This window comes from Mustela erminea, chromosome 18 (genome assembly GCF_009829155.1).
Source record: "Mustela erminea isolate mMusErm1 chromosome 18, mMusErm1.Pri, whole genome shotgun sequence".
NCBI lineage: Eukaryota > Metazoa > Chordata > Mammalia > Carnivora > Mustelidae > Mustela > Mustela erminea.
The window spans coordinates 18,878,944-18,905,336 of record NC_045631.1 but is presented as its reverse complement, the minus strand read 5'-3'; the positions used below and the strand labels follow the sequence as shown (position 1 = coordinate 18,905,336).

General features: G+C 48.1%; 3 protein-coding genes across 13 annotated transcripts in view; 2 read left to right on the top strand and 1 right to left on the bottom strand.

Annotated features, from left to right (window-relative positions):
- The window catches only part of TAOK1 (TAO kinase 1), a 172,101-nt gene extending 155,943 nt beyond the window's left edge, over nt 1–16,158 (top strand). For 3 of the 5 annotated variants that reach the window (XM_032321230.1, XM_032321231.1, XM_032321234.1), the window contains one exon: nt 602–9,863. In XM_032321230.1, the coding sequence (XP_032177121.1) occupies nt 602–1,063 (462 nt within the window). In that variant the 3' untranslated portion in view covers nt 1,064–9,863. Of the gene's footprint in view, nt 1–601; nt 9,864–12,544; nt 12,617–15,666; nt 15,697–15,860 lie in introns of those variants that run through there. The other 2 variants (XM_032321232.1, XM_032321233.1) reach the window with 2 other exon arrangements.
- Nucleotides 16,159–16,804: 646 nt separating this feature from the next.
- Nucleotides 16,805–17,894, bottom strand: ABHD15 (abhydrolase domain containing 15). Its single transcript, XM_032321830.1, has 2 exons — nt 17,851–17,894; nt 16,805–17,495 (listed from the first exon to the last, which is right to left on the bottom strand). The coding sequence occupies exons 1-2, from the start codon at nt 17,892–17,894 to the stop codon at nt 16,823–16,825; spliced, it is 717 nt and encodes a 238-aa protein (XP_032177721.1). The 3' UTR covers nt 16,805–16,822.
- Nucleotides 17,150–26,358, top strand: TP53I13 (tumor protein p53 inducible protein 13). 7 transcript variants are annotated; one of them, XM_032321238.1, is made up of 11 exons: nt 17,150–17,224; nt 18,734–18,857; nt 18,967–19,096; nt 19,311–19,525; nt 21,747–22,343; nt 22,539–22,607; nt 22,838–22,879; nt 24,866–24,994; nt 25,120–25,311; nt 25,395–25,950; nt 26,032–26,358. In XM_032321238.1, the coding sequence occupies exons 2-11, from the start codon at nt 18,777–18,779 to the stop codon at nt 26,142–26,144; spliced, it is 2,124 nt and encodes a 707-aa protein (XP_032177129.1). In that variant the 5' UTR covers nt 17,150–17,224; nt 18,734–18,776; the 3' UTR covers nt 26,145–26,358. The 7 variants fall into 7 exon arrangements, with proteins under 7 accessions (XP_032177129.1, XP_032177130.1, XP_032177131.1 ...); XM_032321239.1 differs by lacking the exon at nt 17,150–17,224 and having other exon boundaries at nt 18,684–18,857; nt 25,120–25,227; XM_032321240.1 differs by lacking the exons at nt 17,150–17,224; nt 25,120–25,311 and having other exon boundaries at nt 18,684–18,857.
- Nucleotides 26,359–26,393: the final 35 nt, after the last annotated feature.

Genomic DNA, 26,393 nt, shown 5'->3' with positions numbered 1-26,393 from the left:
TTATTTCTTTTGAGAGAGAGAGAGCTCGAGCAAAGGGGAAGGGCAGAGGGATTGGTAGATGCCCTGCTGAGCCAGGAGCCTGTTCAGGGCTTCTTCCAAGGATCCCGACCTGAGCCAAAGGCAGACATTTAGCCAAGTGAGCCACCCAGGCGCCCCGGATTGTGCACATTTAAAAAATATAAATAAATCATGTCCTGTTCCTAAGTTTTCTAATATAATTTTTAGGAAGTTTTTATTTATTTTTACGTAATCTCTGTACCCGATATGGGGCTGGAACTCTTGATTTCAGCTCAGGTCATGACCTCAGGGTTGTGAGATTGAACCATGTGCTAGGTGTAGACTACTAAAGATTCTCTCTCTGCCCCTCTCTTTATCTCTCTGTCCCTCTTAAAAAAAAAAAAAAAAAAGTTGCATGCTTTTCAGACTGAGCCATCCAGGTGCGTGCCCTACCCACTTCAGTTTTTAAATGTACATCCATAAAGTAGCAAAGTGAACCTTTTTTTGATTCACTTCAAAGCTGAGTTATTATTGCTTCCTTAGTTTATAGATCTTTAAAAATATATCAGCTTTCTTTTTGCTTCTTTCCCCCAACCCCAAACAGATTGAAGAAGAGATGTTGGCTTTGCAGAATGAACGCACAGAACGAATACGAAGTCTGCTGGAGCGTCAAGCCAGAGAAATTGAGGCTTTTGACTCTGAAAGCATGAGACTAGGTTTTAGTAACATGGTCCTTTCCAATCTCTCCCCTGAGGCATTTAGCCACAGCTACCCGGGAGCTTCTGGTTGGTCTCACAATCCTACTGGAGGTCCAGGACCTCACTGGGGTCATCCCATGGGTGGCCCACAACAAGCTTGGGGCCATCCAATGCAAGGTGGACCCCAGCCATGGGGTCACCCTTCAGGGCCAATGCAAGGGGTACCCCGAGGTAGCAGTATGGGAGTCCGCAATAGCCCTCAGGCTCTGAGGCGGACAGCTTCTGGGGGACGGACAGAGCAGGGCATGAGCAGAAGCACGAGTGTCACTTCACAAATATCCAATGGGTCACACATGTCTTATACATAACTTAATAATTGAGAGTGGCAATTCCGCTGGAGCTGTCTGCCAAAAGAAACTGCCTACAGACATCATCACAGCAGCCTCCTCACTTGGGTACTACAGTGTGGGAGCTGAGTGCATATGGTATATTTCATTTTGTAAAGCATTCTGGTTTGTGTTTACTAATTGGGATGTCATAGTATTTGGCTGCCGGGTTTTGTTTTGTTTTTTAACTTTTGGAAAAAATTTGAAAAGGGGAATTGATGTGTGTATGTAAAAAGATTGGCTAGATTGGGGGTATTTACTGAACATGGAAAAAATAGAATGCAGCATAGTGGCTTGAGTCATCACTTTGGGGCAACTATAGCCTAAGAAATTTGGGAAAAGATGGAAAGCCTGTCTGCATACCCCAGATTCTCATGAGCCACTCACAGCAGGCAGCATATGCTGAAACAAGTGATTATGGAAACACACCTGTATCCCCTCATCAGTGTATTTTCTTTATTAAATTGGTCTGACTTCTCAGCCTCATTTGGAGTAAAAAAAGTGGAAATCCATGAACACTAAAGGGTTGCATTGACTTTTTCAGAGTAGAAAACAACTTAGTTCTTTTTCTGAGTGGTGCATAGGTTTGTCAGTTTTTGTTTTATCGTTTTGTCCGTTCAATTGTGCCTTCTTTGTGGCATGGTGAGATGGAGGTGTTCAAGAGATCACTGAGTTATGTGGGAATTGTATCAACAAACCTGTGAACCTTCAAAGGGGAGACCAGAGGGTGAGAGAGGCCCTTGAAAGTTCATGTGGTGGGTATGTTCAGCAGCAGAGTGAGGAGATGAAGCCTATATATTCTAACGTTTTGTTGCTTATACTGTGATATCTCATCTTAGCTAAGCTCTGTAACTCCCAAGACCCCAGACAGTACTTTTACTTTGTATGGAAACAAAGACATGTAGCCAATACAGGTCAAATGCCAGAGGCATTTGAATGATGCCATATTTGCAAACTGCCATCCATTGGAATTCTCATCACACTACAAAGACATAATTTGATTACCCCCCCTTTGGCTTATGGGATTTCCTGTTTACAAGTAGAATAGCCCATTATTTAAATTTGCAGTTGCCATAGTGAACCAGGAGTCACTGAGCCAATGACTTTACCAGCTGCTGACTAATCCTCATCACCACTGTAGATTTTGCTGCATGTGCAGGTCCTTTTTTTTTTTTTTTTCCTGGCTGTTTTTGTTGCTGCAATACTTTACAAACTTCTAGTTCCTTGAGACTTAGTGACCATGTGGCATCATGTTAACATCACACAATAGGAAACACCACTTCCAGAAGTCTCTAGCCTCAGTGCTAAAGTACTACTGAAAAGGAACTAGCAAGTTTGGCAAATTAAAAAAGAAAAAAAATAAAAAATAAAAAAAGTTAAGTTATAGTGGTCAGGGAATCTCTTAACAAAAGCTAACTTTTTTCCCAGAGAGGGGCATATTTTGTTTTGTTTTGTGTTTTGCAATGAAGGATCAGCCCAGTGCTAAAAGTCAGATGTTACTTGGTATTCCACAGCCAGTGTGGAAATTGAGTTGAAGGTGGGTAAGGAGCTATGAGTATGACTTGAAGGAAAAAAATGTCCTTTCCAGTGAGATCAGCGTTTCTTACGAGTTATTGTCCTGCTCCCTCCCCAGTTGTCTTGAAGAACCCTTGCTGCTAACTCTGGGTCCTACTTTTCATGTGGTCAGAGGGCTCCAAGTTAGAATTCTGTAAGTCCCTCTCAATGGTACTCTTCACCTAGACCTGACTAATGACCAAACAGTAATCTATCACTGTTGAAATCTTGGTTTTGTCAGCCAAATTTAAGTCTTCCCCATGTATGTCAGCGTCAGCTTAATCTCCATGAATCCCCTCTAGGTGTTTCTGGCATTTCATTTAAAGGTAACTGGAAGAAAAATTAATATTTTAACGTAAATCTTTTTAAAACCAAGATAACAGTAGAATTCACACTCAGTTGTAGGCAGTCTTTCGGGTAGTACTTGGATACATTGCCCTTTTGGCCATGTTCAAGATTACCAGTTTTTAAGTGAACATAACATGCACCTGTCCTATCTGATGAAAGGGGCTTTTAATTTTCTCAATATCTTTTTTTGCATTAAAATATACAGTATTTCTAACAAATTGAGAAATGTACCTGTTTGGAGGAAAATGATAGGTTTTTAAAATTAATTAAATGTCCAAAAATGTGATGGAATTTGATACCTTTTAAAAAAACTATTCAGGCTGGCCCATCTGTACTACTGGAGGGGTGCATTAGGGGAGCAAATCAATTTTGTATACATAACTCTCTAAAATCACTACCAGTGATACATGTTAAAGTCTACTTGCGGACTTGAGTTAGTCAAATTGAGTTACTGAGTTCATATATACTTGTAAAATTGTAATTGAATACTGACTCCAAATGTCTATCCAGTAGGGCTTTGTATCTTGATTTGTGTGGCAACCAGTTTTACATGTAGGTCATGACTATACTGGATTATTCCATTAAGTTAATTTTAATTAAAATATTTATAGTTTGCAAAAATAATTCCAATTAATTGGTTTGTGTGTGTTTGTAAGATCTAACTTCTGAGGAATTTCATATATGGTAGGAATCATCAAAGAGTAAAGCTTGTAGCAGAAAAATTGGAAAGGTTTTGAGAGATCCTAGAGAAAGAAGCAGGCACTTTCTGAATCGGTGTACAAACGTCAACATTTGATCAAATTAATACTACCTCCTCCCCAGTGTTGGTGTTCACTTGATATATATGTATTTAAGAAAATAAAAAGTATGGGAAATTTGTCCAGCATATCAGAAAGTTGCAATGCTATATCTGGTATCCAGAACTTGGCAGTAAAATGTTTCTGTGTTCACTGTCTCTCCTTTTTTTAAAGTTAGCATTTTAAAAATGCAAAACCTCATACTTTGAAATATATTATTGCTAATTGGGTTCCCTTCCTTTTGCACATACTTTCTCTGTTCTTATTAAACTTTGCTCTAACCCCAAATTTTAGTATTTGAAAGTATTTTCATTGATAAAGATAATGTTAGCTGGAAAATGTGTTAATATAACTTTTATTTAGAGCTGCCATTCTTTTTAGTCATTTCTGTGCCTAGAGATGAATAGTACTGCGTTTGAACCACCCCCACAGGTATAATATGCTTGGTACCCAATGCCAAGGATTTTTTGGTGAATTGAACTTTATAGCATAGTCATGATTTTCAGCTGCCTAGACTTAAGTCAAGACCATTGAGTACACTAAAACTGTCCTTGACACTTCCTCCTATTTTTCCTCACCCTCTATCCAAAAATTGAAAACTCTATGAGTATCTTTTTCAGACCATAAGGCAGACTTTAGTAACTTTCTACTACTTTAAGTACTAAATGTCTGGCATTTTAAACTTTTATAGAATACATTGTGTTGGACACTGGAATAATACTGTTTATTTTCACCTGTGAAAAATATTGTACTTGAAACACCTCCTTTGCATTTCTCCATGTGTGCCATTCACTAGTGAAAATAAATTGTATTATACCATGATCTACTGGCTTTTTAAAACTGTGTTAAATATGCACATTTTGGTATAGCTATTATCATTTGTATGTATATATTGTATATACATATGAGTGTCTGTGTGTGTGTGTAGATAGGTGGATGTAACTCATACTGTACATTTCCATCAGGGCACTTAAGGTTTTGTTATTTTGTTTGTTACTTCAGTCCTCAGTTAAGGCAAGAATGCATGTGTTTCTTAAGAATGAGTATGCTGGGTTGATATTTATGAGAAGGTGATCATTAGATGCAATCTTTTCTTTTTTACTCCCTTCTTAGCACTTGTGTGGGTGGTAAGAAAGTTAAGTAAATGTGGAACCATAAGTTACAATCCAGTAAAATATTGCTGGGGAAGGAGCCAGTCAGTGTTTCTGTGAGTTTGTGTTGTGACGCAATAAAAGATAAGTGATGCAGAGAGAAATGAACCGTGGAAGTTCAAAACACTGGTGGTGATTCCTCTGCAAAGATGATGAAAAGAACCAGGAAGTCACAGTCTCCATGTGCGCAATCTAAACGTGATTTTTAGGAGCGATGCCATTGATCCTCTTACCCTTTTTACTCCGCTGATACTAATACTTAACAAATTTTGCTAAGGACTGAAACAGCCAAGAAAGGAATTACTGCTAAAGCATCTAAGGTTCTCCTAAACTGTGAGATCAACAGGAAATGGCCACTGGGAGAGAAGGATACGGTATTGGTGTGGGGCTTTCTCCCTTGATCTGCCTCCTCTTGCTTGCTAATAGTAAGTTCTTCGTGCACCTTCCAGCCCTTCTGAGCCACTGCTATTAAGCACAGATTTGGCCCAACACAGCAAGCCTTTCCTGGGAGGTTTATATGGTCCTGCATTCTGTCCCATGCTCACAATGTGAAGTGTTTAGTGTGTATTTGAGTCAGAAAGTAATATATTTAAGGCGTATAAGTGTGAATCTATTAACAATGGAAGAAGAGGTTCTTGTTTCTTAGAGAACTACCTTCTCTAAGGAACAAAGCCAAAACTCGGGCTGTCATTTTTGAGCTGCTTACCAAAATACAGATCATTATTGAAGAGAAATGAATTCTCTCTGTTTTGTTTTTCCCTTATCTAACGTGATAGTGCCCCCAACCAGGTTGTAGCATTGCCTTTGATAAGGCACTCACTCACTCCTAGTTAAGAACTGGAAATTTCCCATCCTCATGAAGACTGTGCTGTACACTTAGCAGACTTGCCTCTTGTATGCAGGGACTACTGATTGAAGTCTATTTTGCTGTGTGTGTGGTTATGTTGTCTGCACTTTTATGAAATCACCACAATAGGTCTACATTGGAAATGACTATTAATTTGTAAGGAAGTAAGTTTTATTTAAACACTGTCTAGAGCAAGAAAGTGAAGCTGAGAACTCTTCCATTAATGTCCATTTATATTTTCTACTGAATTCTGGTAGTCTCCTTAAAGTCATGTTGACTAATTTTTCCCTCGTTTATATTCAGATTTCCAAAATTTCACTCACACAAGGGAAGAAAACCCATTTGGCTTAATGATAGCTTTTAGATTGTAAGAAAATATAAATTAGTATGCACCTTATCTGCCTGTTGTGGGTTTCTTAAACTTGCACTTCCCTCCCATCCACCCCAAAATAGATATCCTTTAAAGAAAATAAAGGCAGAGAATTAAAACTGGGGAGCCACTTACTATGTCACCATCACTGTTAACTTGTTTCCCAGCAATCCTTTTTGAAGTTTCAGAGATATTTTTTTGTGTGTATGTATGTGTCTTTCTGATTGCTTCGGGTTTATTTTTTGGTTTTAAATATACGAGAGATTCTTCTTTAATAGAGAAAAAAGTTAGTCCTCTCTGAAACAGGATGCCCACTGGGTGTACCAACCTGGACATCTGTAGGTAGTTTGCCATGAAAAAGTGGAGAAAAGTTGAGACTTCTGAATGAATGAAAAGGGTGTCTTGATGCCCATGGATTCCCCCCAAAGTACGGGTAATTCAGCCTGCACAGTTTCCTTTTCACTCATAGATTTTTAGCAATTATGAGTGAAAAATCATGTAATTATCTGTAAATATGTAGCTAACAAATTGACCTAGTTTCTGTATTTTTTTGTTTTTGTACTAAAGTTTCTAAGTCTGTGCCAGCTAGAGAGGAGTTGATGTCATTGCCAGTTGTGGTCCTAGCATTTAATCCTGAAACCATCCTAGGGGACATTTTTAGAATTAATGCTTAAATGTTGTTAAACAGGGGAAATGAAGCTTAATCATTGGTCAGGTTTTACATCTTTTGAAGCAAAGTCATTTTATTTAATATAATGATTACATGTTTTCAATCATGAATGAGGTAGGGAGCCTCCCTCCCCCAGTGGCCATGTTTACAGACGTGTGTTTTGTCTATAAAGTGCAAGAGTTTTAATGTTTATGTAAATTATGCAGGTGATAACACTATGGCTTGGAACTGTTTATTGGGCTCTGTAGCTGAATTTTCAAAGGAAATGAACTATGCTAACTGCTGGCACATTGATCCCGTTTCTGAGGCATTTTTCCTATTTCCAGAATTACATATGTTCCTTTGTCATTATCCCCACTAAACCTTTCTCTGAAATGCCTTGTAGCCTAAGGTGTGAAAGGCTGGTAAACACAGATGAGGGAAATGCATTTTTAAAAATCCGTGAGCCCTCTTTTGTGTGCATTCAGTACTCCTGTGTTTCAGTGGCAACCCTGAGGTCGGTTGAGTTTTAGAAATGAGATACCGCTGTTAACAAAAAGTGTGTATTCTTTGCTTTTGCATGGCTTGGCTTAGCTTCAAAGATGTATTAGGGCCACTTGAAAGCATGAAGACCAGTCGTGTGGGAACAGGTTTCTCTCAGTGGCACATTTTGCTTCTTCTGAGCCCTCAAATACATTGCCTCAGCATGAACATTATTGTTATTATAAATTGCACATGGTCATGGAGTGAATTATGTGATTTAAAGATGTAACTGCTTAATGTTTTCAGATTCTGGCTGGTCCATGTGACTGTTTGGCACATATCAAACAGGGGTTGGGGGTCCTGAAACCCTTCTAACCCCCTTTTTGTCGTAGACAACTGTGTTTAGTTTATTAAGATGTTGGCTGCCCCTGGTGTGTTGCCAGATAGCTCTTTTTTGGTGCCCATTCCAAATGTGCTTCCTTGCGTTTCATAATATCAGAGAAACACCACCCCTTCTCCCCAACATTTTATGTGTTACACCTTTTATTCCACATTAAATGGGAATTGTGCCTACTTAGAGTGCCCCACCAATTAGTTACATATATGTGTTCTAAAATAATCCAAGCCAGAGATACAAGGTGGAAAAATTAAAAAAAAAAAAAAATCCACTTGAGGCCAGTAATTTATCTGACAAGATATATTTTACCACATTATCTTGACACTTGATATATGAGCCTAATAGGAGTTGCAGGTGGTTTCATAGGGCAAAATCCAAGTGGAGAGGATATGTGGGATTATTAGAAGACAATTTTGTTCTGATTTTACCTTTCCTTTTATGATCCTTCTCTGCTAGTTTAGAATAGGTTAATTCTCCAAATTTATTTAGTTTTGTTTTTTATCTTTTAGAGATTTTTACAAAAGCAATGGTCTGATGTAAATAACATTTTAAAGTAATAGTGCACATAACTTTCCCAGACAATTCCAACCAGATAATTTGTAAATGCTTTAGAGTTTTTTAAATTAACACTTGTGTTGCTAAATCCTATTTATGTAAGTCTGCTAAAATTTTTAACCCATTTAAAACTTAAGACATTTAAATAATGGATGGGTTACTCTGAGCAATCTAGCTTTCAGAACCCCCTTGTTTTAGTATATGAAAAAGATAGCCTAATGCGCATTAATGAGGTTGGAGAGACTTTGAGAAATATGTATAGTGTATATTTTAAAACAGCTTTGCTTGTATTGTGAAGATTTAAAAACAAACTTGAGATTTTTAACATTAACTATTAACACAGTTTTAACATAAGTTATCCCACTGGGTTTAAGAGCATCTTGAATGTATAATCCTTTTTGTAACCCAGGTTGGTTTCTGCTTTCACCAGTCATCCAAACATATTATTTATGTTTTTAGTTTTATATACTCATTTCCCTTTGTTTTCCTCAACCAGCATGATTTTTTTGCACATGTATTGTAGAAATTTTTAAAAAGAAAAGTTAATACATTGTTTTCTTTGAATTTTCTTCACTTCTCTCTTCCTTTCTACTAACCCCTTACCTTAAAGGCCATATCGCTCCATTTGCATTATTTGTGCAAATGCCAGGGTTGGTTTTTATTTTTATTTTTGCTATTTACCTAAAGAAAAAAAATGCTTCAGTCAATTGCTTTTTTTATTTAAAAAAGAAAAAAGAAAAGAAAAAAAGCTGTAACCTTATCATTTCTGAGTAGACCATTGAGAGATGAATGCACACCTGTACTAGCCCAGGACCAGCTTTGGTGGCTGAAGGGAATATTTTAACTAAGCAAGAAGTTCTTTTCTAAAAGTGGTATGTATTATTCACAATCTCTTTCAGTTATTCCCACAAGTCAGGGGTCCAGATAAAATGAGGGTTATCAGCTAAACTGATACGTTATCATTGAGGTTCATCAATGAATTTGTACATTTCTAGTTCCCTTTGGTGAAGGGAAAAATGACGATTTTGCAAGACCTAGATTTTGGCTTGGTTTCTTGCCTCCTTTTTTGGCAGCCTTCATCTTCTCATCTCCCAAAGCCCTTGAGCCTGTAGGGTTTTTGTGGTACACAAAGGACTTGTGGTCTTTTAAAACTAGGACTGATATTTTGGTGTGAGAGATTATCATGTTGAAAGTGATGTTCTGCCACTTTACCAATGACTAATTTTAAATACACACAGTCCTCTCAATTTTCGGACCAAACAGACGCCCTCAGTGGAGGCTTATCAAGGGTTGCAATGGGGAAGAAGCCTCTCCCTCACTGTCAGCGCCGGCTGGTAAAGGTGACTGTACAGATGTGCATTTTCCTTTTGGTAGAAATGGTCCGCAGCACTAACTGGTAAGGCTTATTGTACAGTATATTGTCAGTATTCTTCTGGTTCAACATACCTTATAGTTCATATATAACCTGTATTAATTGTATAGATTGTGCATTTAAAGCTGTTACCAAGTTGTCAGAACATAAGAGCGAAAACAAGGTCATATGTAATATTTTGTTTGTAAGTATCCTTTGTATCATAGCAAAGGAAATGTTTAAAAAAATCAACTGTAATAAAGTAATTTTAGTACACAGAGTGTCTGTTCAGCTTTTTTAAGTAATTTTATTTCAGTAATAAAGTATATTTCGATTAAGTGACTGTTGGATAGTCTCAGGCCCTATGCTGGATGTTGGCGTTATTACAGAAATGTGTAAGGTACAGGTAAGAGTAGAGTCCCTGATGTGAACATGAACCCTCTAGCCTAATTGCCTCAAACTCTGCCCAGAAAATGAAGTGGCCTGTCGTGTTGGAGGTGTGAGGTGATTCTACTTTAGGTTCTAGTGATTTGATGCAAGTTCTTCAGTAAGACCAGTGTTCTAGTCTGTAGAACTCCAGCTTCTTCCGCACGCATGGATACGTGAATGTATGCAGTTCCTGAACCTTGTAAAAACTTCACAAGGTGGTCTCACCTTTTGATGATTTGAAAATCATCATACTTTCTGCCCCTGTATGGGACAAATACTAATCTAGGCCCATTGCTTAAAACACGGTTAAAGTGACTATTTTTGTAAGAAGGCTGATTTGGGGAGAGGGAGTTTAATGTTTTTTTAGTTGGGAACGTTTTTAAGTGTCATTTTGAAAAAAAGTATTGCCTGTTTTATTGAATGGAATATTTTCTGGAAAAGCACTTTTAATTTTTTAACATAGCTTTTTAACTCCTAGTGTGGTGATACTGAGCTAGTTTGAGATTAACATGTTATGTAGTATAATTTGCTTGGGTTAAGCAGCCAGGTGGGAGAGCCAAGATTAGATCCCACATTGCCTATCGCCAGCCTTTCCAACATCCTACCTTGAATTTGCAGCAACTCAAAAAAGGTTTAAGAAACAAGATTTCTTTCTGCTTTGTCCCTACATTTGGGCTCTAAAGACTATCATGGAAGGAAAGTATGGTAAAACTTGTACTTCTAAGCCTGTATCCCCTATCAACAACCCAAAACAAATGTTTAATTTGTCATTGTCTAAATGCATCAAAGATGCTTGGAGTTAAATTAGGGGTCAAAGCCTATCCTGACTGTAAAATATTTGAATATAAATAAAAGTTTGCCACAGCATTTGGCAGCTCCACAGCCCCAGTGGTGATAAACCCATGCTATCACTTACATCTCAAAGAAGCAGCTGCAGGGCAGTGTTTTCCTATATGTGTTGTAGAGTGACTTTAATTGCTACTATGTCTGCAAATATGTGTTCTTAATAGTAGAGGGAGTCAGAGTTGAAGAGGGCGTTGGGACTATGCAATAAACAACTTCCATTTTTAGATTAATGTGCATGGCTTCCCCACAGAGGTGAGTACTAGAGCAGCTTAGAAGACAAATTCTTTCCCCTTTTGTTACCATCCTTTACATTATGAAGTCTAAAATGGGCATTATTTACTGTCATCTCAGCCAGTGATGGGATTAGGAGAAGGCAAAGTATGGCCTTTAGCTGGTCTTTAGCTGCATCACTAATAATGGTGAGATTTGAAAGCCATGTCTTCTCTGACCATCATTTCTAAGAACTAGGAAAATGGGTTTTGGCCAGCAGAACAGATGAACCAGTGTGAACCCTGTTAGCTACAACAAGGTTATTGAGTATGTGTATGTGTACACGTGTTTGAGAAGGGGGTGGGGTGAGTCTGCCCTCAACTGGACAACCAGGACCCAGCTTATGTAGGCCCTTCCCAAATTTGCAGTGGAATGACTGGAACTTCTTGGCCTACAAGAATTGGAGAATACATTTTGATATGAAAGCAGATGCCACCTTATCTTTTGAGTTCCAGTTGATAAAGTAAGTAGACTTAAAGAATGGGATCTCACCTACTTTTACTATTTCATTATATCGTAACAGATACCCTAAATTAAGGCCTGTTGGGACGCCTGGGTGACTCATTCGGTTAAACTTCCTCTTAATTGCAGCTCGGGTCATGATCTCCTGGTCCTGAGATTGAGCCCCATGTTGGGCTCCCCACTCAGTGGGGAGTCTCTCTCCTTCCTCTATATCCCCTCCACCACCACCCCCACATTCTTCACTCTCTAAAATAATCTTTTTTCTTTTTCTTTTTTTTTAAATTAGGGTCTGGGGCACCTGGGTGGCTCAGTGGGTTAAGCCGCTGCCTTCAGCTAAGGTCAAGATCTCAGGGTCCTGGGATCGAGCCCCACATCGGGCTCTCTGCTCAGCAGGGAGCCTGCTTCTCCCTCTCCCTGCCTGCCTCTCTGCCTACTTGTGATCTCTCTCTCTCTCTCTGTCAAATAAATAAATAAATAATCCTTTAAAAATTAGGGCCTATTTATAGTCTCAGTCTTTTCATATGGAACAACTTGTAAAATAACTTTCCCAAAGACACACAGGTCACAGATAAAGTAGAAACTGGAATCTACCACATCTCCAAGCTACTTCAGTACTCTGTATTCAATGCCCAAATTACTAATTGCTCAGTGGAAAATATCTCTATGTGGGTACCACTGATGATCAGGGAATTTTGAGCTTGCTGGGAAATTATTAGCCCAGAACAGGAGGCCTGGTTGTTGATTAAACAGAGCTGCCACTGGTTAGCGTGGGGAGACACAAAGCTAGATGTACAGAAGTGAAGCAACGGCCGGTGAATAGAGAATGTTCAGGGAGGCTCTGTTCACTCTGCAGGCAGGTAAGCATGTATAGCTCAGTACACAGAGGACTTCAGAAGACAAACAGTGCCTTTGTTTTCTGGAGATTCAAAAAATAATGACATTCCATTGTTGCAGGGAGACTGCAATTTGATTTATTATTCAGAAGCAAACAAGTTGGGAGAGAAGTTTTTTTCAACCACACTAGTGGTAAGTACTAGGGTATTACCTCATTACACAAGAAGGCTGGAGGTGGAGGGGCTAGAGACATTTATTTTTGATAGTGTCTTTTAAGAGTTTTCCTTAAAACTCTTAGTTCTTCCTGGACATTTTAAAACATCCTCTGGTCACTTTAGCAAGGTTGTTTTCATTAAAATCTTTTTTTTTTTTTTAAGATTTTATTTATTTGACAGAGAGAGATCACAAGTAGGCAGAAAGGCAGGCAGAGAGAGAGGAGGAAAGCAGGCTCCCCGCCGGGCAGAGAGCCCCATGTGGAGCTCCATCCCTGGACCCTGGGATATGACTGGAGCTGAAGACAGAGGCTTTAACCCACCGAGCCACCCAGGTGCCCCAATTTTCATTAAAATCTTATGTCATTTCCCAACTCCCAGAATCTGGATCAGGTCTGTGATCTTGATCCTCAAGCCAACCAAAAGTCTTTATAATACACCAAGCTCATCTGCATTATTTTGGTTCACCCCAAATGAGAAGAGAACTTCTACCTAATCTAGGCCACCCTTGGGGTGCCTGGCTGGCTCTGGAGAGTATGTGACTCTTGGCATAGAGCTTACATGAAAAAAAAAAAGAAAAGAAAACTCATTTAGGACACCCTATTTCCTGGCATACGTCCACACCGTAATGTGTGCCAAACAGCGGTTAAGCAGTTAGGCTTGCGTGTCCTACCAGTGACGTGGGAATTCCTGCTTCCTGAGGTCTTCACTCCGTCTCCAGGCACTCTCTGTGTATAACTTCTCAATCTTGTCTCTGCCAGTGATGAGAACTAGGGAAGATTTCTGATGCCATCCTTCGTGGGTTGTGAAAGAATCACAAATACTCATTGGCATTGTTACCAAATTCTACCCAAGTGGCCAATTGTCTCTGCTTATTTAAGCAGGGAGAGGAATTCATGCTAAACTTCATTTCTAAAGGAAGATACCTGGGCATTACCAGGGATGGTTGACTGACAGAACATCTGCGGTCTGGCTGGAAGATAAGTAGAGAGGAGCTTCTGACTCTGGGGTAATTTTGAGGTTAACTATAAAGCCAAACTGATACTTCCTGTGTCGAGGCCTTTTTTTTTTTTTTTTTTAACAGTACTCAAGTCGTAGGAAGGATACCTTCACTCGAAACAGAGATGGTATCTCCTCAAAGTGAGGATTTGGGGCTTCGTTCTGCATACTGTCGTCTCTGGCCAAGCCACCCTAGAAACCTATGTATATAGAACATAAAATACTAACTCTCTTAGGAGAATGAAGTTATAGCAAGCACAGTGTTAGGTCTTAGAGATCAGAAGCCTTCAGAGGCAGTCCTTGCTTCCTGCATTCTGATCCAGTGGGGGAGACAGAGGACTCCATCATACCTCCTCCAAGCCATTGTGTTTTGGGGGCTGCTGCTGCTTTTATCTCTTAAGAATTGAAGGTGGTTTGGGGCACCTGGGTGGCTCAGTGGGTTAAAGCCTCTGCCTTCGGCTCAGGTCCTGGGATCGAGCCCCGCATCCAGCTCTCTGCTGGGCAGGGAGCCTGCTTCCTCCCCTCCCCCATCTGCCTCTCTGCCTACTTGTGATCTCTGTCTGTCAAATAAATGAATAAAATCTTAAAAAAAAAAAAAGACTTGAAGGTGGTTAGAAATACTGAAGAGACCTAAAGGAAGGCAAGCAAGTGAATGAGGCCTGTGAGGATCTCTCAGGGCTCTTAAGAGACCTGGAAAACCAACTCAGTGGTTCTTCTTTGGGTGGTCTTAGTTTTATTTTGTTGTTTGCTTCTTGTTTCCTCAAACGCATAACTTGGGATTTTGTTCAAAGGTCACATATTGTCTCAGGATAGTGTGCCTGGGGTTCTTCCCACTGGTTTTGTCTGATCAGCTATGAATACGGGCGACTCCTTCAGTTAGACTTAAAGTCAGGGTCACCCAAACCTACTTGAACAGGAACTGCACATTCTTGGCAAATTTTGCTGAAAAAGTAATAATGGAAAGATGAGAAAGAAGTGGCTTCCTGAGACAGGTTATAAGCACAGGGGGCACAGGGGACACAGAGGAGAAGTACCTTAGGGTCTAGGTACTAGGGCTGTGGGTCCAAGGCAATGAATGAAGTTGGGGCTGTCACTGAAAGAAAAATGTTACGTGTACATAACCACGCCCCACCCCTGCAGGCTTGCTTTCTTATAAAAAGGAAAAGAAAACCAACCACAATTTCTCCAAAAGCTATTACCTTAAGAAACCAGAGTCCCATGGTATCTGGCCTAGAGGAACAATCCAGAGCTCAGCCCTTGGGGCCCCATAAGCCCCAACAGGTTAAAACCTACTGGGCTGCTCTCCATTTTGCAGTCAGTTCTGAATGATCCTGGGGTCCTGCATGGGGGGCAGGGCAGCTGCAGCATATCCTAATTAACTGAAATCCTTACTGTACCAAATGCTGGGCGGGGGGGGGGGGGGGGGGGGGGGGGGGGGGGGGGGGGGGGGGGGTGGCCAGATATGTAAGGAATTCTTCCTCAGCAAGCCCTCTCCACGGGCTGTAAACGAGCAGCAGAATGGCTTTAGATTTCAGTTCCTCGTTACTTCTGCTCAGAAAGGGTGAAAGACTACCAGATGGGGAACGTGGAGGAGGGGAGCAAGAAACGAAGGAGGGAAGTGATTTTTTTCATGGCAGGATAATGTGCCTCAGATATCATTGAGTGTCCTCTGCATCTCAGGTGAGATTTTAGGATAGTTCGGAGTTTCTTCCAATTTGATCTAGAACACAGCCGGACTAAGATGATCCAAATCTGAAATTATGGTCCCTGGAATTCCTCATACTGAGCCATAGGACGCAGCTTTTGATAAACCTCTCTCCTCTTTAAAACTGGTTTGCTGTCTTGAGGCCAGCAGGGGGCTTCCTGTCAAAACAGGTGTCTTCTTTCTTGATAACAAATTAAAATAAAACTTCGGGGCAAAGTTCATAGCCACACATACAACTAGATGTCCTATGACATTGTTAATGGCCTAATTTAAACCAGGATGTGGGGATCAATCTGTAGCATGTTTTGCTTTACTCTGATCTTCAGGATTATTCCTCATAAAACCAAACACCATAAAACCCACCAGTGAGTGGCCAGCTCCAGGAAGAAGCTTTTTCTACATCGACACGGATGGCCTTTCGAATAAATGGAGCAGAAAAAGCGTGGTAATGTGAAATATTCGTAAATCACTGAGTAAGCGCTAGCCAACCTCTTGGAACTTTTGTTTTCTCTGGTCCCAGATGTCTCTCCAGGCCCTGGAAGGGAAGAGGCTGGTAGTAGTGTCAGAGAAGAAGGCAACGAACCAGAAAACACCACAGATAGCAGGTTTATACTCTTCACCACCTAGAAGAAGCCCGCATCGCAGGAGAAAAACACCTTTGGCTGGGACTTTCTGGAGTAATCCCCAGGAATGGTCCTGGAGGAGCAGCCAGTGTGCCTGAGAGGCTGGCAGGCCCTGTGTTCGAGGACTCCCTCTTCCTAAAATCATCCCGAAGATCTCCCTAGGCTTGAAGTCCTAGCCTGAAGGCCCAGATCAGCCCAGCAGAGACCTGCAGGACTCGTCTGGAAGACGGGACCTCAGCCTTCCAGATGACAGACACATGCTCTCTGTACCTTGTCGTCCTCACCAGCCCAGTCTCAGCACAGCACTTGCTGCCTCGGCCGCCTTTCCCACACTCACGCAAGACTGACGCAGCCCTACGGCTCTGAAGTCAGCGGAGAGCCACAGCCACAGAACCAAAGGAGGGAAGTGGGACTGAGACACAAACATCCTGTCCTCACGACACTGAGTGGCTCCGGCTCAAGAATCAGGGTCAGAGAGCTGATGATTTATGTGAGACAGAGCTTTCCAATGACGCACATACACCCATCCTTTCTAGAGCCCTTGCTAGTCACAGAGCATTTTCTCAAGAGTCCATAGACTCAGAAGGGCTCCTCTTTGGCTTATGAGGTCAGTGGCAGGACAGCATGACAGTGACAGCCCAGCTGCAGACCAGGAAGAGCTGGAATGTGTTGAGCAAAGCCAGGGGCAGGAGTGTTCTCAGGGTAAATTCAGCACCAGCTTGCTGGAAGTTCCTTCTTCCACAGACCAGTCTAAGACAGGGGCCGAATCAGCCACAAAGGTCCCGGAGTGCAGCCCCCGCTTCTGTCCTCACAGCTGGTTCAGGACTCTGCACGCCCAGCTCTGTTCTCAGGCAGGCCCTCACCTCGTGTATGATCGCTTCCAGCTAAAGATCTCCTCCAGATTGGAAGAGGGAGAGGCCTCTCTCTTCTGCAGGGTCCCCCAGCGACGCCGGCCCCCCAGGAACGAAGCCCGGTGCCTGCTCAGCCCTTTCATCCTCTCTTCCGTTCTGAAGAACTCAGTCAAGGCCCGGAAGTACTCCAAGGTGACCTCGTGGCTCCAGGCTGGCAAGGGCTCCTGGCGCAGGAAGCCGCAGTGGCCTCCCTGGTGACTGAGCAGGAGGAAAAAGTAGGGGTTGCTGTGAAAGAGTTCCGCGGGCAGAAAGTGGTCCGGGGGCCCGCACACAGGGTCGTCGGCACTGGAAATACACAACACAGGCACCGCGGCCTCGTCCACATCCCGGAGGGGATCGTTGTGGTCCCAGTAGGTGTCCCAGCTGATGGGGAAACTCTTGGTGTGGCAGAACAGGGTCTCCTCAAACTCCCGAAGGGAGCGGCTCCTGAACAGCCTGTGGGTGTCCACGGCGTCCTGCAGGGCCGAGGCATACCTGGCAGCACGCCGAGGGGCAGGGAGGGTAGGAAAGAGAGGGAAGCATGAGGAAATGAACCGACAACAGGTATGCCAGAGGCACAGGCCACAGGCCAGATTCTGGCCCCAGAGGCATCCTTTGGCCGTATGACACTTTTTTAAACTTCTTTAAACTTCCGTTTCACTGTCATCATTTAAAGATTTTATTAAGTGAACTCTGTGCCCAGTGCAGGGCTTGAACTCACAACCCTGAGATCAAGAGTCACATGCTCTTCAGACTGAGCAGGCCCGGTGCCCCACTGTCATCATTGAAAACCTGGAGGTGTCACATCAAGTGCAGATATTTGGGTTCTCTAAGGAAATGGAAAGGTCTGGCAACATGGGCGGACACTTAGGGCATTTCTTCCCTCGTGCTGTGTCACAGTTCCTACCAGGCCTGCATTCATGGCCTGCCTGCCTCACCCTGGGGGCAGCAAGTGACTTCACAGCAGCTGATCCACTGTGACAGCTCTGCTCCTGACCTCAACTCCTGACCCTCTGTAGGCAACCTGCCCTGAACCGTCATCTCCTGAAGCCCTGCTAGAACCCCCTGGCTCAAACTATCCAAACCAGCAGGTGACACCCCCGCCCCCGACGGTTAACATCTTTCTTCAGGTTATATCAGTCTATTTTTTACAAGCTAACATGCTGTCCAGATAAAGGCAAACCTTGAGCAGTGGTACAGGTATTCCTAGAAAGGGCTGAGGAAGCGGCCAGGAGTATAATTACTTTACAGGGTAAGTTCCCACATGGGAGCCTGAGAGCCACCGCTCTGGGGAAGAGGGGCATTTCTGCTGTTTCCACCTCCGGGGAGAGAGCCTGGCACCCTGACGCGGAGGCCGGGATGGGCAGCTCAGTGCTTTGGGCGTATCAGTCCAGACTTAGCCAGTTGAATCTGGATGTGTGTCTCCAGCAGACATCCAAAGAGGCTTGCCCTGAGTTTTCCATCCCGAACTTCCATAGGCAGGGCAGACCCTAAAGGCCCAGATTTCCTTCCTCTCTGTTTCCCTCCCCTTATCCTTCAGCAGGTGCCCTGAGTCAGCACTGGGTGGGGGTTGGGGGAGGGTGGTTGTTATTTGGGAATGGAAACTGGTAATCAAGCCAAAGGAGAACACCTTGCCTCAGAGGCCCAGAAGTTCTGGGCCGCCATGACAGCTCCTGGGGCAACTGTTGAGCTCAGGGTTTGGCCTTCTCAGAACAAAACAGGGCAAGGAGAGGAAGAGAAATTACCATTGCCATCACTTTTTGAGCACCTACCCAGTGTTAGGATTTGAACTGAAGTGAGTCTGCCTGCACACGCCAGGTCTTTCTGCAACACCACACTTTCTGCTTGAATGTCTTTGACCCCATTTTGCCACCTCCTAGGAAGGCAGCAGTGCAAGCTGAGGCCTGGTCATTCGCTGTGGGAATGTCGCTCGGCCTCTTCAGTGCCAAAGCCTCACCTGTCACCCTAGAGGTGGACTGCTCTCCTTTTGGAGATTTTTTAAAAGTATGTTGACATATTCTTTACATTTTGGGATCCATATCGAGGAATATGCAAATCTAGAGAATGTTAATAAATCACATACCACAAAATTTCTGATTCCTGTCACCTCTAGGTGCAGACACTAATAAGGAAACATTCTGGGCAGACAGTCCTAATTGCTTCCAGAACCCTCTTTGCTGATTCGACAAGCCGTGGGTTAAGTGGTAAACGTCTGCCGCTGCCTCTGCTTAAAGGTGGGGCAGGTAGGTGCTCAGTTGCTAGGACACCCTGGGGCTAACACGAGGCCATGGGGCCCCAGGGCAGGTGTCCCTGTTCTACCATAATGATGCTGAGTCTGCCCATGGCCTTTAAACCTGTTTCCCTAGTTCTGTCTAGTGGGTTTGGATAGCTTCGGAAAGCGTGTGCGGAGAGCCCTGCCCAAATTGCCCTAAACCTATGTGATTCGCTACCATGCAGGGCTGTTCCTTCGTCAGCCCAAGACCCCTACGCCCCCCACTTCCTTGCCGGTCTGCGGCCTCCGTCACCCACCTGCTGAGGGCCATCTTCTGGAGGAGCAGGAAGCCCCGCTCGTAGGGCCAGGGCAGGCCGGCCTCAAACCACTCGCGGCAGCGCAGCACCGGCGAGATGCAGGCGGCGCCAGTCACATAGCTGGACGAGCCGCACTCGCCCAGGTAGGACAGCAGGAGCGCGGAGCCCGAGCCCTCGCTCACCGCGAACAGAGGGGCCGCCGGGTGTCGGAAGCGGATGTAAGTGACAGCCTCCTTGAGGTCGGACGGGTCCCCGAAAGGCTGCAGCCGGGGGCTGACCAGCGGGCAGCCGTGGTGGCCGCGACGGTGGAAGATGACCGGGTAGTAGCCGCGCTCCAGGGCGAGCAGGCAGAGGCCGAGCACGTTGCGAGTGAGGCGCCCCCACGCATTGGGGATTACCAGCAGCACCGCGGGATGGCCTCCCGCGTTGGTGACCCGCCGGCCCCGGGGACAAGGTCCCACGACCCAGTCCAGGGCCACCAGCCCGTCGTCCACTAACTGCAGGTACTCCCGGGCCAGCTCAGGCCCCGGCCCCACGGGCAGCACGAAGTGGCAGAGGGTCTGCAGGTGGGGGCCGCAGAGCCAGGAGCGCGGGCGCGGCTCCAGCGCGGCCGAGCGTCGCAAGGCGCTCAGCAGGCACTGAGCCAGCGCCGACGGTTTACAGATGAGCCTGCACCCGCCGGGCAGTGGCTCCCGCCCGTCGCTGAACCGGTCTGCGGCTCCTCCGCCGTCTGTCTCCTCCTCGTGGTCCTGGCCGCGGGCCGCCGGCACAGTCCTCGCTCCGACGGCGCGCCGCAGCCGCGGGGCCAGCAGGCCAAGCAGGGCGAGCGCGGCCACCAGCAGGGCGAGGGCGGCGTCCCACGGCGGCATGGCGAGATAGCAGGGTGGCAGGCGGCGGGGCCGTCCCCTCGGCGAGCTCCCCACTCTGCGGGCGACTCCGCCCGGCCGCGGGCGGCTGCCCAGGGCTCTCCTGCGCGGGGGTGGGGGTGGGCGGTGGGCGCTCCGGATTGGCCGTGGCCCCGCAGAGGCAGCCAGTTCGGGCCCGGCTCCCCTCGCCCGCCCCCAATCCCGCCCCAGGCCCTTTGTACAGCGATTGCGACAAGCTGGAGCAGAAGGTGAAAGGAGCCTAGGCCACAAAAAGGGAGCGGGGACGCGCCGGCGAGCCGGAAGGGAGTGGGGAGGGCAGCGAGCCGAGGAGTGGGGTGTTGGCGGCAGAGAGTGGGGACACTCGGAGATCAAGGATCGGGGCACGGGATAAGCATCAGAGCAACCCCCCCCCGACCCCTCCCGTCGGCCCCGCTTGGTGTGTAGCTGCGGCGGGAGACGATGAGTCGCTGTGCCCTCAGGGGCCGCAGCTGAGAAGTAGCAAAAGGAAGAAGTGAATAAACCCCAGCACCGGGCGCGGGCTCTCTGGCTCCCGCAGGGCCGCTGCAGCTGCAGCCGGAGCAACTAGCCGCTCCTCCCTTCGCAGGCTCGGACGTGCTCTCTGACCTCGGTGTTTGTCTCGGCCCTGCGGGCGCCCTCAACTACACTAGAGCCCCGCCGGGCGGGGGGTCCGGCTCCGGGCCAGCGGGGGTTGGGCCGGCGTCCCGTCCGACAGCGGATTTTGCTGCCGGCGCTGCATTAGCGCGCCGTCCGGAACCCGCCTCCCACCCCGGGAGCATGGGGGCTCCCAGGAGCCTGGCTGCAGCTAATGGAAATCCTCAACACCGCTCCCTGAGCAGGGCTTCCCCAAAGCAGCAGCCCCAAGCTGGGGGAAAAGAGGCATTCAGACGTCCTGCTCGGGGATGCCTGTCAGTCTGCGATGGGGCCGTGGCAGGGGGTGGGTTGCAGTCCCTTCATCATTTCAGTAGCTGGCAATTATAGGGGAACGAGGGAGGGATGGGTAAATAACCCTCTTGTAAGTCACGTTCTTTCTTTATTTCGAAATAACCCGTTTTCGCTCTAAGTTTGAGGCTGGGCATCTCAACCTTCACCCTCCACCCAAGTTCCCGTTTTTCCTCAATCCTCAGCCAGGCCAAGGTGTAGGGTTCTGGGAAGAGGGTAGCCGAGCCGGCGCTTCCCTCCCCCCCGCATCTTCCACCTCACGGTGACAAATGTCTTCCTAAGCGCACGCCGGCCAACGCTGAACAAACGACAAGAGCGGAGGCGGGCGTCGGGGAGCAAAGCGGCCCCAGGCCCGGCTGCGGCTTCTTGGGACTTCTGGGCCTGGGGAGGGTAGAGGCCCGAGACCCTCCGAAGCTCCTCTGGCTAGGTTCGGGCCCTCTTTGCGAGGGTACGGGTGGGATGGACTGAAGGTGAAGCTCTAGAGCGGGGACTCTCTTCCTCTCGCAGCTCGGATTTCTTGATTCTGCCCCTCTTCTAGTTGCAGGTCATACTGACGTGTCTGAAGCGGGTTTGCCGGAGGAGCGTACCTCCGGAGCCACTCGCTTCACTGGGATCCCATTTCCCGCCCTTCGCCCCGCTCCATGATCCCACCCAGGCTGCAGGCCGCGGAGACGCGATGGGACGAAAGCGCGGGCGAAGGAGGGATTCCCCGCGGGTCTGGCAGCACCGTCCACTCAGGCCCGGGATCCTACACGAAACTTTTCCGGCTTCGAGTTTAGGGCGCGTGCGCGCCAAGTCCGCGGTTGTGGGCGGGCCTTGGCGGGGCAGAGGCGGGGCGAGAGTAGCTCGCAGCTGCGGGGGCGGGGCGAGGCTCGGGCTGGGGGCGCGAGCCTGGAGCGTCGGGGCGCGCGGCCTGGGGGTGGGGGTGGGGGTGGGGGTTGGGGCGGGACGACGAGCGCGCGCGCCCGGGTTCTACGTGGGCATAGGGGCGGTACGGGGGGCGACGCAGGGGCGCGCGCTCCCTGGCTTGCCGGGCGGCCGCCAGCTCCCCGGACGGACCGGGATGGCGCCTCCTCCGCCTTCCCCCCAGCTGCTTCTCCTGGCAACCCTTGCGGGGCTCCTAGGTCCTAGTGAGGTAAGGCGACGCGCTCCCGAGCAGGCTTCGGCCTGAGATCTCAAAGCGCTTTGCCGAAAGTTCGTCCTGGAAGGAGGGGCGCGTGGAGGGGACTAGGAGTAACCCCCTCCACCCCCGGCGGGCTGGGCCTGGGAGGGGAGGGCAGGGCCCACGCCAAGCCCAGTGCCCCAGCTCTTCTGGGTCTTGGACCCACAGGTGGTGGCCGAGCCGGAGGAGGAAGTGGGAGCCCGTTGTCCCGAGGGCCTGTGGCCTCTGCCGCCACAGGTAGGAGCCTGGTGGTGGGGTGGGAGAGAGGGGTGTGGAGGAGCATCCCGGCCCCGCTCTGGCCCGGCTGCGCCCTCCACAGTCATCCTCTGAGGACCTCTGCCGGTTCCTCTGGCCGTCAGTTGCCAATGTCTCCCTCCCAGCCGACCGTATGGGGCCTGCTGACCCTTTCCCTCCCCCGCACGGAGTCCTCCAGCTGCTCTAAGTCCTCCCCACCCCCCCGTGCACAGGTGTCACCGAGAGTGACTTACGCGCGGAGGAGCCGATGGCAGGTATGTACAGGCGGGAGCCCTCCTTGGTGGGAGACCGTGAGCTCCTTGCAGGCTTGCTCCGCGTTTTAGGCTTTCCAGCTCCATTCCCCACCGAGACCGTGTTCTCAGTCCCTGAACAGGGAACCGTGGGCCCCTGCCCTGCCAGTGCTGTGTCAGGAATGCTGTAGAGTAGCTAGCTAGCTGTCTGCCCCGCGGCAGGAGGCTGCAAGGGGAACTCTGACCAAAAAGAAACGACCCATGCCCCCACTCTTCTGTGGGACTGTGGGAACTCTCCTGACTTCTCTGGGCCCGTTTTCTTTCTTTCTTTTTAAAGATTTTATTTGACAGAGATTATAAGTAGGCAGAGAGAGGCAGGCAGAGGAGGGAGAAGCAGGCTCCCCACTGAGCGGAGCCCCCCCCCCAGGGGGGGCTTGATCCCAGGACTCTTGAGGTCATGACCTGAGCAGAAGGCAGAGGCTTAACCCACTGAGCCACTCAGGTGCCTTTGGGACCCAGTTTTCTTAAGAGGGAATGTGAGTAATGTCCCTACTCTCGAGGCCTAAAATGAAATTGTGTGTGATGGTACTTGGGGGCAGTAGGAAGCTGTATGAGATAGTGTGTTCCCCGGGGTTACCAGGCACCAAAACCTGGGTTCACCTTGCATGGCCACCTCTGTTTTCGTTGACAGTGGTCAGATAGCTTCCCTGACCCTTTGGTTTTTCCTTTTGAAACATCTTTTTTTTTTTTTTTTTTAAGATTTAGTTGACAGCGAGAGGGAACACAAAGAGGGGGAGTGGGAGAGACAGAAGCAGGCCTTCCACCAAGCAAGAAGCCTGATAATGGGGCTTGATCCCAGAATCCTGGGATCATGACCTGAGCCAAAGGCAGACACTTAATGACTGAGCCACTCAGGTGCCCCACATCTCTTTTTTTGAACCTTGTAAGAGCTCCAGGCCAAGAAACCTCATGCCACCTACCTGATTCCTTCCCTCATACATCCTTTCATTAAATCATTCCTCTGTTCAGAAACTTCAATGGCTTTTTTTTTCTGACGCCTCTCACCAGTTGCCACCCCCAGCTTTTCGGGCCCTGCCTAAATAAGCCTCATCTGACATCCCCAGATCTTTGGTTCCCTCTCCATTTGTGTTGGTTTGCTCACACTTGAGTTCCAGCCTCATTCCCACTGCTCTACCTTTGCTGCTGCTTATTCTCCACACCAGCCTCTCCTCACCTGAAGCTGAAGTGGGTAGTGCCCAGCCCTCCTGCCATCCATCCCATCCACCTCCAAAGCCCAGTGCAACAGTCAGCTTTCTCGAGAACATGCCCGATCACGCCAGCTCTTATTCACCTTCTCCAAATTCACGTAATGCATACAACTTAGCTCTTATAAGTGAGCCACTACTCTGAGTTTTATTAGTTTGCTCTTTCATTTGCACTGGTTCTGTTGCCCTGAGTTTCCTTTATGTTCCCCGCAGAGTCCAGGAGTTGTCTTTTGGCATCTCCTATAACATCTGGCACAGTGCTGAGCGTCAGGCCAGCTCAAAGAATAATTAATAGTAGTTGAAGTGTTTCTGTTGTGGGATCGTGCACCTGTTGCCTGAGTGCCCTGCATTTGGATGTGTGGGGGAAAGATTAAATAGGATAGAATCAATAAATAGGAGACCTGGTCTCCATGTGGGGGATGCTTCTAGTCTAGACCGGGGACCTGTGGAGCCATCGTTGCAGGCGCAGAGGAATAACAGCTGAACGATGGGGCCTGACAGCATTAACCAGGCTTGCTGTCAGCAAAGCTGTGAGCTTCGAGGGGTGGCACCTGATGGGGAGGAGGGGTGAGAGGCCGGAGGGAATGCTTGCCAGCACCCAGGGCTCTTTGTCCTTTCCTGAACCCTGCATGTGGGTCATCTGGCCACCCCCAGGATCCCTTTAAGCTGGCCCCCACGATGGGAGACCTTGGGAATCTCAGAGTGCCCTGGGCCTGGAGTGGTGTCTCTGTGCTTTTTTCTCTAGGCCGAGGATGTCCGCTTCTTCTACCACCCCTGCGCACACCCTTGGCTGAAGCTCCAGCTTGCCCTCCTGGCCCACGTTTGTGTGGTCCAGCCCTCACTGGCCGCTGACCCTAGCCTTACTCAGGAGCGGGTAAGTGGTTATGAAAGGTGGTTGTCTGGCTCTAGCAGAGGTGGTAGCCCCATGTGCAGGGGAAGGAAAATGCAGAGACTTCCTCCTGCTTGCTCCTCACCTTCATCCAAGCTGTGCTTTCCTAGCCCCTGGTGTTGGCAGCATGGGGTGTGGTGCTGGAGATGGCGTGGATAGAGCCGGCCCGGGCTGCCCACTTGCTGAAGAGGAGGTGGCGGCGGAGGCAGAGGAAGAAGGCATGGCTCTACTCTGATGGGCTTTCTGGGTCCTTGGTGCCAAGGCCAGGTAGAGGGAGGCTGTGCTGGAGAGGGTGTGTGCAGGTGAGGGGTGCTGGGCTTGGTTGGTGGTGGGGTCCTTGGGTTACCTGGGCAGAGTAAAAGGTGACTGCTATCTCTGTCCCCAGGCTCCAGCTTTGGCCTTTACTCTGTGGAGCTGGCAGCCCCCTGGTGCAGAGGAGGCAACTGGAGGGCCCAGACACCTGTCTCCTGGTGGTGCCAAGAGGCGGGGGCTGCGGGCTGCCCTTGGTCTCCGGCCCACCCCCTCAGGCCCAAGGTTCTCCTCTGCTTCCCCGCAGAGCCAGGGGCCCCAGCAGCCAATGTTGGCTGCACGGGCTGCCGGGGGTGAGGCGCCATCTGTGCCCACTCCCCCGGTGCTGTCTGAGGGGCTTGGACGCAATGCCAGCTCTGGGCTAGAGGCTCCAGTGCCCAAAGGGCAGAGCAGCTCAGGGAGCTGCACGTGTCCAGGGGAGGCTTCCCCAGCCCCTCAGGCAGCGGTGCCTCCACGGGTGGCCCGGGGCCCCACCCCGCGCACGGAGGAGGCCGCTTGGGCTGCCATGGCCCTGACATTCCTGTTGGTGCTGCTCACTCTGGCCACGCTCTGCACTCGGTTGCATCGAAACTTCCGACGCGGGGATAGCATCTACTGGGAGCCCACGGCAGACAGCCAGGACACGGTAGCCGGTGAGCACTCGCCCTCCTTGCCTGCCCAGGTCCCCCCTGGCCCTGCTGCGGTGCTCTGACCGGTCCCCTCCCTACCCGTAGCTGTGCTCAAGAGGAGGCTGCTCATGCCCCCGCGCCGGGTCAAGCGCTCCCGCCGGAGACCCCTGCTCCCACCCACACCGGACAGCGGCCCAGATGGGGACAGCTCCGACTGACCTGCCACCGTGGCAGGTTTGCTTTGTCACCCGGGAGGCCGCGACCTCTGCCACGTGGACCCTGCACAGGGTCGCCCCCTGGTGGCCAGATGGAGCAGACCCGCCTCAGCACTGCAAAGGGGCTCGTCCCTGCGGTGTGTTCTGCTCTTCCGGTGAGGAAAGGGGCCCTTTCCGCCTTCCTTGCCTGTGTTTCTAATTAAATTATTTTGGTAGAGTCTGGGATTGAACTTGTGCGTCAGCCACACAGAC